General features: G+C 40.0%; 2 protein-coding genes across 3 annotated transcripts; one reads left to right on the forward strand and one right to left on the reverse strand.

Moving 5' to 3' along the window:
- Positions 1-461: 461 nt before the first annotated feature.
- Positions 462-2,955, reverse strand: ndufb6 (NADH:ubiquinone oxidoreductase subunit B). Its single transcript, XM_035637220.2, has 4 exons — positions 2,684-2,955; positions 1,253-1,345; positions 760-804; positions 462-593 (listed from the first exon to the last, which is right to left on the reverse strand). The coding sequence occupies exons 1-4, from the start codon at positions 2,861-2,863 to the stop codon at positions 528-530; spliced, it is 384 nt and encodes a 127-aa protein (XP_035493113.1). The 5' UTR covers positions 2,864-2,955; the 3' UTR covers positions 462-527.
- Positions 2,956-3,910: 955 nt separating this feature from the next.
- Positions 3,911-12,436, forward strand: prelid1b (PRELI domain containing 1b). 2 transcript variants are annotated; one of them, XM_035637216.2, is made up of 6 exons: positions 3,913-4,083; positions 5,303-5,509; positions 5,963-6,188; positions 6,558-6,671; positions 7,100-7,178; positions 10,985-12,436. In XM_035637216.2, the coding sequence occupies exons 2-6, from the start codon at positions 5,418-5,420 to the stop codon at positions 11,110-11,112; spliced, it is 639 nt and encodes a 212-aa protein (XP_035493109.1). In that variant the 5' UTR covers positions 3,913-4,083; positions 5,303-5,417; the 3' UTR covers positions 11,113-12,436. The 2 variants fall into 2 exon arrangements, with proteins under 2 accessions (XP_035493108.1, XP_035493109.1); XM_035637215.2 differs by lacking the exon at positions 10,985-12,436 and having other exon boundaries at positions 3,911-4,083; positions 7,100-7,788.
- The last annotated feature ends 1,539 nt before the right edge of the window (positions 12,437-13,975 follow it).

Consider the following 13,975-nt stretch of genomic DNA (forward strand, 5'->3'; position numbering starts at 1 on the left):
TCTTCATCCCTACTTCATCATCTGTCTCTTTGTTGCTACTAACATTCATATTTCCTCACCTGGGGATCAACGATATGTTATCCAGCAGTGGCAGGGCTGTGAATCCAGTTCAACTGCAATCTGATGCATGTCAGAAACGCCATTCAAGTCATATAAGAATAGAAATAATATATTCGACAGCTGTCAAAATTCATTACAGTTCAGCAGTTTATTTTTTGTGCATAATGCAATGCTCGCTTTTTAGTTGTTACATTGTGCTCTACCAGATTTGATATAAACCAAACCAAACATTCAATTCTAACTTTAAACTTAATGCTGTGCTACTAAGGCTGAGTTAAACAAAACTTTTTTTTTCTCTTTACTGTCGTGATCCGGCAATTGAGTGGAAAATGATTTTCTGAAAAACACTACAGCTTCTCACCGTTTAAAATAATTTTCTTAATCAGATACATGGTCATAAATGATGTGACAATGTTATATTTTATTGGCATATGAACAGTTTTTACAACATAAACTCAATTTCAACTTCAGTGATGACCATGGGTCTCAGGGAGATCTTGAACAACTTCGCCTGTCTCCAGAATTGTGTCACCCTAAACACAAAATCAGGAAAAAAAACATTAAAAATACATGTCTCAGAGAGTAGCTTGTCCAGTTTCCATGAGATCTGATCTACCTTGGGCTGGTAAAGGAAGCTCATAAACAGCAGTGCATACAAGGAATGAAAGGGACCAATGAGACAAGAGGAGTCATACTTACTGGGAATAGCTTGGGTTTCAGCTCCACAATACCATATGGCCTTGTCTGTGGAGAATAATAACACTGTTATTTAGTATGCATACTGGAAAAAAAGTTTACAAGTTAAATGTCAAAGGCTACATATAGTGTTGCCACCTTTGGTAGACTGTGGGTCCGAACTAACTAAACAGACAAATGGGTTACTCAGATGCTGGGGGACCAGGAAACTACTGAGCAACATGGAGGTACTGAGCTAAGTGATGCATCCCCTGATATGAAGATGATCATTGTGGCCAAACAGTCACAGAAAATATTACAGTAGACCAAGAAATCAGGAAATACTACCGTACCGTACTCGTGAATTTCGCAGAGGATCTGATCATTGCAGCCTGAGCACATAGAGGCTAGGGTCTACTATAGCAGACAGGACCCAAGGTGCAGGAAAGGTGCACCTGGATCTTTTTATAGTACAATGTAACATCACAACTAATGTCAAACATTTCTGTTAACTTACAGCAACATGGTATTTCACGTAGTAGTGAACAATCCAAGCAGGTATCAAGAGCCGCGTTAATGTGAAAACTCCCCCCGTATATGCTTTGTAGGTCTGTAAGGAGATAAAACAAATACATATAAACAAAGAGAAGTACACAATTAATCATGGTGTTTATCCTCATGGCTCCATAGTAAACATGTATTACTTTAACCTGGAGCTTGTTCTCTCACCCTAGGAAATAATTAATTTATGCATATAAATTGTTTTGCTGAAAATAATGCTTTTCTTTAAATAATGTAAATAATGCTTTACTCAGGTCATAGTTATCCACGAGAGTGTTGAATCTGACCCTTGTGACATCAAAATATCTGCTGTGCAAAAGGCCTGTAGTTGGTTCCATCTAGCTAACAAAGAAAATCAACAACATCAAAGTTATAATGATCTAATGCAGCAAACCCCCAAATTAACACCAAAGATGGACTCAAAGAATGCGCCATTTTAGCATGATGACTAACTTTAACTGGTGATCTAAGGATGGAGAGTGGCATATATTTCACAGATTGCAAAGCTCTCTGAGGCAAATTTGGCAAACTAGACTGTATGTGATAGACAAAATCAACTTGACTAAACAATTGATTGTTGAATCATTTCCCTGAGGCTAAATCACTGACTAACCAAACCTTTAACTAAAACTGTGTCCATTTCGGAAGATAAATTAAGTAAACTCTCAATTTGAAGGTATTACATGAGAAAAACTTGTAATAAAAAACTTTTCTGAATAAAACAGACCCAGTTTCTTCACTTGCGTTAGTATGTAATGACACAAAGGTGGCCATACAGTTGCCTGTACCAAAACAAAAATTTGAAATAGCAACCGCTGGCTTGGCCCTGCCTCATGCTGTTCACGCTCTAACTTTGTACAAAAAAACAAGGTCAAATCTTAACTTCTTCTGCTTCTGCTTGATAACATACTGTTGAAAAGTTGGATCTTCAATGAGCGGTTCACAACAAGTGTGTTTACAGGTGTTGTTCCACAACAGACATTTTAAGGAAAGGTGTTTCAGATCACATTAACGGTTCTATTCAAGAGTCCCAGTAGTTCATTCTTTTGTTTACACGTTTCTCTCTGTAACACGTCAGAATGTCTTCTGTGGAGGAAACACAGGAGACACTAAACATTGGACCGGTTGCTCAATGGCAGCTTTTTTTCCCTGACCCCAATGTGGACGACACACAGCAGACACACAACTGTGACGTGAAAAAACGTTCACATCAGACGTTTCACCACGTTGGTGACGAGGGAACCATTAACCCTGTCTGTCCTGCTGGCGGCTCTAATCGCACTTCCACGTTTACACCGTCCAGTGTCTTCACTAACACCTCGCATGTCAACCGTTATCACAGGTCGACGCTTCGTCCGCTAGCGTTAGCCGTTTTGCGCGAACTCACGTAAATCCTCCACAGGCTCTTGGGCTCCAGGAAGCTGGCCCAGAACTTGGCGACGGCGCCGGCGGGTTTGGCCTGTACCACGGGCTCCCTCGGGCTGAGCTCCTGGTCCTTCAGCCACTGCCTGCGGAGCTTTGCAAGCTGCCCGAGACGCAGCTTCTCGTCGGGCGTGTAGCCAGACATCGCGTATTTTCGGACGGTCAACCTGAGCAGACCCTACAATGACACCATGGAGGACACTTCCCTTCGCAGAGACCAGCGAAGAAGAAGAAGCGAACGAGGACCCGGATTGAACAGTTCAACATATGTTAGTGCGACACCATCAGGACTGGCAGATGTATTACATCAGATGGTGGTTTTATTTACAAGGCTGAAACAAGACTATGTTTTGGTTTGTCACATATTCTTGACATAGTATTTTACAGAAATGAACCATACTTAACACAACGAATCGGATCAATGACAGCTTACATTAAAACTTTATTTGCTGACTAATTGTTAGTTGAGGTACTTTTATGTTCATGTCCTGTTTTATCCACTAGATGGCGAAAACCACAAGGATGACAAGGAAGTTGCACATTTTCATTTCATTTTCAATAATCAGTGTTTATGTCAAACACCATTTACTAGTCTGAATCTTCCACAAACTGTGAAATCAACCCTAAATATCTTCAATGGCTCTACTGAGGGAGTTGTTTTCAAGTCTGAGAAAATAGCCCACAGTGATGTTATCATGGGTTATCAAATTAAATTTTCTTTTCAATGATGAGCACAATCTGGCAGAAATGTGTGGCTCTGGACTTTTCTTATTTTTCATAGCCTAGATGCAGAAACTGGTGCAATACTTTGCTGCATTAATCAGATATTTCATCAAGTGTTTCAGTGCAATAGGAATGTAAATTATAATAATAATAATAATAATAATAATAATAATAATAATAATAATAATAATGAACATGATAATAATAATCACTCATCAATACACAAGCTGCCAGTGTGTATTTTGCAATAGATTTATTATCAACTATTTTACTATAATCAAGATCTAATAGTATGTGTTTGAAAATGAATGTTAAATTTAGGATTTATGTGATAATGACTTTCGTGTGTAGATTCCTACGTCAGTAGACTAACTTTCTATTATAATCATTATCATCCTTGTTGTTGTTGTTTCTTTTTTTATTAAGTTGTCAACGGTCACATCCGTTCGTCCATAAGGGTTTTACTTTGAAATGTGGACCGGAAGTAATGCCATAACAGTCCTACACCGTTTCATAGTTGCTATGCTCCTTCCACATGAATGTTATTAGCTAACGTTAATTCATCTGTCGGCTCGAGGCCCAGCAGACACAGGCCCACTGTGGACGTCCATCAGTCTCATCACTCATTAGCCGTAACTCCAGGTAAGACGTCTCTTGTTTTCTATTAGCCAAGAGCTTTTGACACTTAGCATTGACGCTAGCTAACTAAACTTACTAATTGAATTGACTAATTGTAGTTGTTGGCAGAGCTGTCAAATGCCAACAGACGTGAAATAGCTGTGAAATAACTATATATATATATATTTATAGATGTCTAGATATAGATATACCGGGCTGGCACTCACCTTTAGCTTTTAAACTGTTCAATTACTATTTTAGAAGCTAACTAGCTGTTAGCTGTTAGCCGCTAGCCGCGCAGGGAACTCCCGTTGAGAGCAAGCAGCAGCTTTAGCTCACTGAGAAGGTATAAATCAAGGTGACAGCTACAATCAGTTACAGTCAGAGAGCGTTTGTGTCAGTTATTGTTGAGCTGTCTGTGGGTTTGCTTAGTGTGGTTTATGTTTTGTGTTCCACGTGACATGTGGTACTCAGGATGTTTATGACTATGTTCAAACGATGCGTCATCTATTAAACCGGGACGACGTCATTTTCACATTTGATATTCGTCATTTTATCGCGGACTGTTATCTTCAGTAGCTCCGCCGTCTGAACCTCGAGCTTTGTCCCAGTTGTGGGATTTGTTGGAGAGCTCATTCAGGAAGATGTTTCACAGATTCGATCGAAATCAGAATCACCCGAAGACGACGATGCAGCGGAGAGCGCGAGGCATTTAAAGGTCCACTGCGCATGTCACTGTCAGGGACGACCCATTTCAACTTAGAAAACTTTTTTGTTTTTTAGACATGGAATGTCAAACCACCATTTAGTATTTCACACCTGATTATCCTGGTATCCATTAATGGATGTGCAACTGGAGTGAGAACACGAGTAAAATACTCGTATGCAATATTATATTGAGATGATACTTCATGGTGATGAATAAGATTGTCAAGAAAATCAGTTGATAAACTCTTTATGGATAGTATACTGGCAGTTTCTACCTAACCCCACAAATAAATACCTACCAAATTAAGTTATGTAATGATCATACTGATGCAAAAATAAAAATCCGAAATTGCCCTCGATACAGTGTAGTGTGCTGTAAAATATATGGCAAAATCTCTGAAGGTTATGAAGATAAACTGTATATGTGCATGCTGTTGCACAATCTGAAAATTGACCTGCAGTATAAAGAACTTCTAAGTACATGTACACATCATTTGTATGGAATTCTAACCGATGGTTCTCCTCACTTTTACAGGACTGTTCCAAACTTTGGATGGAGTCAATGTCCAATTTGTCAGTGTTTAGTGTAGCCACAGCAGGGGACCACAGGGTTTGGGATTCAGGCCATCCTGCTCACCAGCGAGAGAAGAATGGTCAAGTATTTCTGTAATAACACAGACATCAGCAGCACGTGGGACCATGTTGTCTCTGCTTTCTGGCAGAGGTACCCTAACCCATTCAGGTATTGTAATATGTTTTCATGGTCAGTTGTATTTTTGATATATAGTAGATGTTTATTGGGATTGATTTGGTTGGTTTCAAAAGGCCTCACACTCCTTAATATATTCTAGAATCTTGTAAATCCTAATATACATTTAGAAGACATTAGACATAGAAGAGACATTGCTTCTCATTTGTGAAGCTACGACTACAAAAAAAAGCTCTTGGTCATTATAAAGGTAGAGAAGTGAGAAAACACATCAGAGAAGTAAAGCAAAGGTCAGTATATTCTTAATTGCATGGGTTTGTTTTATTTGCATTATTGACCTAATTATCTTTGCTCTGTAATGTTTCATAACCATGACAGTGTGTTTCTGCATTGTCTTAAGGTTGATTTCTTCTTGACACATGAAACCTTAAAGTTTGTAGTAACGATCTGGTGGACATGTTTTTGTGTTTTTGTTTTATCAACTAGCACCCATGTTCTAACGGAGGACGTTGTGTACCGAGAGGTGACTGCGGACCGCCAGCTCCTCTCTAGACGCCTCCTGACGAAGACCAATCGGCTGCCTCGCTGGGCGGAGCGGTTCTTTCCCTCTGGCATGTCTCGCTGTGTGTACATCCTCGAGGACTCCATCGTGGACCCGGTCAACAGAAGCCTGACCATCTACACCTGGAACCTCAACCACACCACTCTCATGGTGAGGCGCCTGATTCTGTGTTTTACTGTAACATTTCAATGGCATTATAAAAATTGAGTGCATGTAGCAGTCAGGATTTCATTTGTGTCTTACTGTTCATTCTGCTGATAGAATAGACTGAACTCTGTGCGACGACTGCAAAGTGCGGTCAGGTGTAGCTGCTACCCCAGTAGGGAGGAGGAAATATTAATTCAGCCAGTCTGATCTTCAAATAAGGCGAGCGTTTGAACGCAGCTCAGATGTCATAATCTCCCAGGGAAGAAGAACCTTGACATGACTTGCGCATTATGCAGCTTTAAGGTTTGCTTCTAATGCTGTACACGGTTTACCTGAACCTGCTGTTTTCCCATTTTCTGTTTACCACATTAGTCAGTCGAAGAACGTTGCGTCTTCCGAGACTCTGCGGAGCAGCCAGCCACCACGCTGCTGAAACGGGAGGCATGGATCTCCTCCGGCATTTATGGCTTCTCCAGACCCATTCAGGTACATTTCACCTTGTTTATGCAGCGAGAAATTTCACTTAAAACACGTTAAACTAGAAGGGCACTCAGAAGAGAGCACACACCTCCACCAAAGCCGATTGGCCACTTTATCATCAAATGATAAGTATTGAGATTAGGTTAACCATGTCCCACATCAGATTTACAAACAATTTCTAAAATTTTACAAAGAGATTGAAAAATTTGTGAACGGTAATAACCCTTTGAGTCCACAGACAGTGAAATTTAGTTTAAGTTTAGTTTGATTTGTAGGTCATAGTATGAAGAAGTTGTTATGATGTCAATATGGAAGATGCCAGTCATATTTGGGAATCCACAGAGAGAAGAAAAGCGAACAACGTTAGTTAAGTATCGTTTTTCCAGACAACTCCATGTATGTAAAGCCATTTCCTGGTCTGTCTTTTCCACCAGGAGTTTGGATTGGCCCGCTTCAAGAGCAACCAGGTGAAGGCCATGAAAGGGCTGGAATACGCACTGTCCAACTTACAGGGTACGTTGATTCACCGGCAGAAACGGGGAAACAGTTCGTGGGGAAATGAAACAAGTTTACATTCAATTGGTGCCATTTCTGGAATGGAGAAAACTCACTCAAGAAGTAGGACTTTCTTTCCTGAAAACATCGGACTGCGACACATTGTACACAGTTTATCAAGACTATTTACTTATGTCTGAGTTTATATATGAAACAAAAAAAAGATAAGTTACTTCTTCCACCAACCCCCCAAAATAAGAAGAAAACGGGCAACATCACGATACTTGATTAGAGAAAGTAATATATTTGCACTTTGTTAAATATGGATTTTCAGGAACAAAAAGTGCATCTATAGAAAAGAGATGTGTATTCTCCATCACAACAATGGCTGCAAATATTATTTTTCCCTTAATGAGCAATCTGATGATTTTATTTGTGATTTGTCAATTGTTTTTTGGACACATTCAGACCGCTTGTTTTGTCCAACCAACAGCCCACAATTGTATTTAGTTTGATATGACAAGACTAAGAAATCAGTAAATGTTCACATTACATGATTTGAAATAATTGAAATCATGGCATTTTTGGTTTAAAAGATGACTCGATAATAAAAATGATTAATAATTTATGTTTCTGTCGATTTAATCTTTTCAACTCTGATCAGGATCCCTTTAATTTTTCTTCCACAAAGCTTTTACCCTTCATTGACACATTTCAGAGACTTAAAAAATGGATAAATGAATGCAGCAGAAAATAAGAATCCTGAAAAGCCCTTTCTAATCATCAGAAAGGTGCATTTCCTTGGCGTTGTTTGGGTAGTGGCTTGTTTGGCAGTGAACCCTGAACACTGAGGGTTGTGTGGTGAAAGCTGTGTGTTGTGCTTGTGCAGCACACTGCAGTCTGAAGGGACGTTCTCCCATTGTTGTGATTCTTTCCCGCTGTCCCTTTGTTGATGATGACACTGCAGGGATTGGCATCAGGCAGAGTTTTGTGGTAAGTATGTTCGCAGTGAGGCATCCATATGCCATCCCAGGTTCTTGCCCGGGGTTGTCACATGATGCCTTTACGTATATGAGCCTCACTCAGTAGTTTCTGTAGCTCAGGTAGTGACCGTCTCCCCTCGTGTGTGTGTGTGATGTGTGTGCAGATACACACCACATTTGTCTTGATAAAGTCAGAGTAGTCAAACTGAAGAAAAGTGACCGAGAAATGATTCTAGTGTTGGTATAGAAGTAGATCCTGCATAGTTTAGTTGAACTTAGTGCCACTTTTTGTTAGAGATCAAATCTGAGCCCACCCCGTGAGGAAAAATTAGTTGCAGTGGTATTTTCCCTCTAATGCTCAGCTAACGCACGGGTCATCTAGTATCAATACTGGCCACATCAGTAAGGAAAGTGAATCACAATCCATTTGGTCAAAATCTCAATGAATTAAGTTTTAAGAATTTACTCTAATTGGAATGGTTTCATATTCATATTTCATTGAATAGTAGTTTTATTAATTTTTTTAATTTAATTTTATTATTATTATAAGTGATGGAAAATAGAGATGATTTCAAGTATTTCTGCTTTAAAAGCTTTGAAGGATGTGAGCAGATATTTATCTGGTTATTTGGCCTTTTTATTTTATTTATTTTGGAGCATTTCTTAAAACCATTTCTCCTCTGATTGGACGTGTTGAGGGAAAGAGTTTGGTGTGCATTTGTTTAAGTGACGCTGTGATTGCAGACAGTTGCCGGGTCCAAAACCATTCGAACAAAGTCACGACGTTGGCTGTTTTCAGACATGAACTCGGGAAAATGTTTGTAACGTTCATGTTCACGTTCTGTGGCATCTGGGTGGAGCACGCAGGAGGCAGGAGGACATGACCATAACTTGCTGCGCATCACATGCAGCTCCTCCGGAAAAGTTCAGGAAAATGTCCGGGGACTTCAGTGCCTGTCTGAAAGCAGTTCAGGAGAGTTTGTGCTTGATCCATGGGTTGACAGAATCATATCACAGTATTGTCTCTATCAATAGATAAGAGTAGTTACATTAATATTCAAATCAATCCAATCAAGTTTCTTGATTTGACTTTTTACAAACAGATGTGTCATTTTGACTCATTTCTCATTCTCGCACACACCACTTTCTTTTCATGTAATTTGAATGTGCTATAAAATATCAGCATCGTCTCATTTACATACGAGAGCACTGAACCTCAGTTTGAGAATTGAGTTGGGATCTGATATTCATAATATTGAGTATCACTCTCTGACACCGAGTCTGCTTCTCAAGTTCATTTCACAGTTTGTGTCAGCATCAGACTCATGAGTCAGAACTTACTCAGAATCAAAACTTGATGTAATAAGAAAGTTCAAATAAATCTGTTACTTTCCCATTTACTGTTCAAAGCAACCCTTGATTATGATAATGATGATAATAATAACTTATATAGCACTATTTTTATGACGTTTTGACAGACAAAGCAGACGCAGGATACAAAATTTATTCACACCAATAAAAACAAATAAGAACTAAAAAGCAGAAAAAGACAACATCACCTAAAAGCAGTCATAATTACAAATAAAATAAATTGGAATAATTAACATCACAAACGCAAATAAATAAAAATAAGAAATAAGGAAAGCAAAATAATTTTTTAAAGACAACGTTACATAAAGGCAAGTCTGTAAAAATGGATTTTAAGAATTGATTTTAAAAGCTTGAAACACCCTCTGTCCCATTGTCACTGTAACAGCTGTTGGTAACTCCAGCACAACAGACTGTGGTGATGCTCAGAAGTATTTTTTTCATGAAAGTACCTGCAGGTAGATTTAGATGCTTTCAGACGAGCAATGATTTCACAAGTAGTTACCTTTTAAGTTTCAGCAGGTGTCGGCGGAGCTTGCTGCTCTTTTCGACCGGGCGACACGGTCAGTGAAGCAAACACACACAAGAAATCAACTCGAGCGAGGAAAAGGAAAAAAAAAAGGAAAACAAACCAGTTTGAGTATTAACAGTGAAATTTGCTGCTTGTACTTTGTCTCTCAGGTAATTGGAGCAAAAGACCGTTGTACAACCACAGTACTAACCAGGTCCGCATTCTACTTCCTTATATTGAATAAATAAATCTAAATCTATTGCCGTCGGTCCATCCCGGAAGAAGGATCCCTCACTTGTGGCTCTCCCTGTTATTTCCCCCTCACTAGAGTCGAGGGTTAAGGACCATGGACATTTTGTAAAACCCTATGAGGCAAATGGTGATTTGTGAATATGGGTTGTATAAATTAAATTTGATTGATTGAATAAATGATGATACCGGTGAGAACATCTTCCTCTGGCTGAGGAGCATGAATTAAGGCTTCAACAGAAAGGGAATGTGTTTTGAAATACATCGCCGATGCAGCGTGTGCAAGAACAGAAAACGTCATATTGTTAATGTTTTCAAACTCACCTCTGGACCGTTTCCCAGCAGCGTTGCACTTCCTCTCTCACACCAGGGGCCAAATATAACACACGAGCACTGGCTTCTTTCCGCAAATATCCAAAGATTCACAGCGAGCGAGTGGCCGCTCTGCCGAGGCCCAACCTCTTGCCTGATGTTCCAGACATTTTCCTGCTGTTGTGAACGCGTCTGACTCCTGCTGCGTTTTTTCATACGTGGACGGCAAACTCCGGAAAATGTCCGGTCCCACCTTTCTGTACATTTTCCTGATGTTCATGTCTGAAAACGGCTAAAACCGGCTTGATGAAGCCCAGCAATGTTACGTATTCAGAAATTGCGCTCAGAAAAACATTTTGTCATGTCCTCATTTTTCTGTCTGACACTCTGTGGTCTCGCAGGAGAGTCGCCCCCACGGCTGCTCAGGGAAACGGTGAAGGACGCGTCCGGAAAGGCCAAAGAAGCGGCCAAGAACCTGGCTTCAGCTGCTGCTGCTGCTCCCCCACAGAAACCCCAGCAGTTCATCTGACAGGAGCGTGTGTGTGTTTGCATGTGTCTGTGTGCGTGTGAAGTATTGTGCAGTTGACATGAACTCAACACAATGCCTTTGGATCATCTCTTATCAGCTCAGCGTCACTGAGGTTTCGCTGGGATCTCACGTTCCTCTGCACTGTTTTTCCCCCGACCTGTCTGATTAACTCTGTTCTCTGCGCTTTGACTTTTGACTTCCACGTCTTTCGCTCTGCTCTCCGTTGTCCGTCGTCTCTGCTCCTCTCCCGGCTTTCGTTAAATCTCAGGTCTCGTCAGGTACTGAGCCTTTTATCTGACTCTTATCGCCTTTTTGTTAACTCATCAGAGCAGCTGCATCAATTTTATTTAATGCTGTAACTACGTCACTGTAAATGCAAAGTTTGACCAACGTGTCAATTTTGTCAATTTGTAATATTTTTATTAGACTCTTCTTTCATTCAAGAATAGTTATTTATTAATAACTAGCATGTATACTTTTCCTTTCACAAAGTTATAACTTATTCTTACAGTTTGACACTGATTTTCTTCAGTTCATAGTTTGCAGTCTGACTGTGACAGACAGTCAATGTGTTTGTGACAGAGAGAGAGAAAGAAAGAGAGCATGCGATAGACAGATCTTTTATATTGTGTAAACAAAAAAAGTATCATGGAACTTAAAGGTCAATATAGAATATACATTCAGTATATATTGTGTAAATATAGCATACAACACTCACAGGATATGCATCGCCCGTCCGATGCTTTTCAAAAGACTAAGATTATATTTTAATGGTTGAATGTGCATGGAGACATTTTCTGGGTTTTTCAACTTTACAAAATGTCCCACTTTTCAAAGACTGTGTGTTAGCAGAGTCAGCATGCAATATGTTCTGTGATACTGTACTTGAACCAGAGCGCTGATAATCTTAAAAAAAAATACTAAAGTCACCTGTGTGGGGGAAAAAAGACAGAATGAGCAGGTTTCTCACGATCACGCGCAGATTCATCATTTGATGTAATTTAACTGTACGACTGTGACGCTGACGTGCGAATTGATCATCTCAATCTGAACTGGTGATGGAGATGATCGTGGTTCTCATAAACCTTTACAGTTCAATGATTGCATTCCCTTTTAGATTGGCTGGATTTTTGTGCTGCAATACTTGAATGATAGTTCAGAAATTCGTAAAAAGTATTTTGAAGGATTATTTAGTATGATGAGTATTTTGAAGGATTATTTAATATGAACCATTTGTAGATCAGATTGATAAACTAATAAATGTAGATTTATTTTAACTGTGTAAGACTATGTGAAAAAATATATTAAAAAATATATTTTTTAACTTTTTTACTGTTTTTATTTATTTGCCTGATTTGTCTGGTTTTCTTTTCTCTGCTCTACCAAAAGCATTAACTCCGACCTTTTAAAAACAAGATAATACTCCAGACGACAGATCGTCGTTTCATGTCTGCACAAACCAAGCAGGAAGCCCTTTAACTTTTGAACTTGTTTATCTCTGTATTTCCGCTGCTGCAGGCAATAATGAGACTGTGGCATCTTTATGTATAAAACATTTTAATTATATTACAATGAGAGAATACACAATACCTTCAAGTGTTTGCTTAACGTAGCCAGCACCAGGTACTTGTGTACACACACTCACACACAAAAAAAGGAACTTATATAACATCTTCAGAATGCATATTACACATCCGCTAAACAGGAACATATTCACAGGTCTCTGGCACAGAACTCTCCCTACTCTGCACAGTGTGTCAGCCCCCAACCGACCCCCCACCGTCCTCTTTCTCGACTAAACCCCAGCCAGGTCTTGCTCCTCCGGAGCGGGAACAAAAAGGTGAACCTTACTTAACGTTGATGTGACGAAACGACCCTAGAGACGTCACCCGATACACAAGAAGAAGGAAAGACAATGAATGCTGGGGGTTTGGTAAGTGGACAGCTGACCTAGAAGCCTACAAGTAGTTAAAGCTATTCTGCTGGAATTACATATACTCTTACTAATCATTCAGCACGCAAGGTTTTTTAAAAAAGTGACAATTCATTTGGCAGGAATAAAAATTTCATGGAAGTCCTCGTGTCGTTTTTTTTGTCAGCACCGTTACCCAGCAGGCTTTGAGCCGGCGAAGACGTCTTCTCTGAGCACAAGCTCGTCTTGCCTCCGCCCTGCCCTCATGTGCAGACCGTCCTTGAACTGCGCTTCACCCTGATTTCGTCCCACAAACCCCCCCCCCCCCCCCCCCCCCTCTCTCTCTCTGTGTCTCTGCCTGCTGACTTCCCCAAACATCACACTGTGCTTTTGTGCTCTTCGGAAAAAGAAAAAAAACCATTTAGGTAAATCTCTGTGCAACAGCAAAAAAAAGAAAGAAAATATCAAAAACTGGTCTGCACTTTCTCGAACCCGTCTCTCTTGACAAAGTTCTGCTTTGATCCGACGCTTTGACCGGAGTTCAGTGAAGGGCCCCTGCAACTAGTCGACATAAATGTTCACCTTTTTACTTTTTTTGCAATGAGAAAAGAAGCAGTAACACCTCCTGTTGACTCCTCGAGGGGTAGGAACTAAGAGCAACTGTGACTGATTTAACAGTCATCATTGATTGGTACAATCTGGTTATTTTTTTCCAAGGCACATCATTGAAAGAATGTCCATCTGTCCAGCGTTCAAACTAAATGGTTTTACCTCCAGAAACCACTCGGTGCCGAGTGTGTGCGATGTCAACGGCGCCACCGAAAAAAAATATTAATCTCATATCTGGCCCTCCGCCCATCCCCACTTCACTCCGTATTTGTCCTGTCACCTTTCTTACCGGGAGGTTCTGTGCAAGAGAAGAATCTTCTGTCGTTCATATGGTTCACTCAG

The sequence above is a fragment of the Scophthalmus maximus genome, chromosome 8 (assembly GCF_022379125.1).
Source record: "Scophthalmus maximus strain ysfricsl-2021 chromosome 8, ASM2237912v1, whole genome shotgun sequence".
Lineage (NCBI taxonomy): Eukaryota > Metazoa > Chordata > Actinopteri > Pleuronectiformes > Scophthalmidae > Scophthalmus > Scophthalmus maximus.

What these genes read in the sequence shown, in the direction of transcription:
- ndufb6 (XM_035637220.2), bottom strand. Translation starts at nt 2,863, where the DNA reads ATGTCTGGCTACACGCCCGACGAGAAGCTGCGTCTCGGGCAGCTTGCA. An exon ending in AGAGCCTGTGGAGGATTTAC is followed by an intron (nt 1,346 to 2,683) that starts GTGAGTTCGCGC and finishes ATCTCCTTACAG; the next exon opens with ACCTACAAAGCATATACGGG. An exon ending in ACGTGAAATACCATGTTGCT is followed by an intron (nt 805 to 1,252) that starts GTAAGTTAACAG and finishes TATTCTCCACAG; the next exon opens with ACAAGGCCATATGGTATTGT.
- prelid1b (XM_035637215.2), top strand. Translation starts at nt 5,418, where the DNA reads ATGGTCAAGTATTTCTGTAATAACACAGACATCAGCAGCACGTGGGAC. An exon ending in AGGTACCCTAACCCATTCAG is followed by an intron (nt 5,510 to 5,962) that starts GTATTGTAATAT and finishes TTTATCAACTAG; the next exon opens with CACCCATGTTCTAACGGAGG. An exon ending in GCTTCTCCAGACCCATTCAG is followed by an intron (nt 6,672 to 7,099) that starts GTACATTTCACC and finishes CTTTTCCACCAG; the next exon opens with GAGTTTGGATTGGCCCGCTT.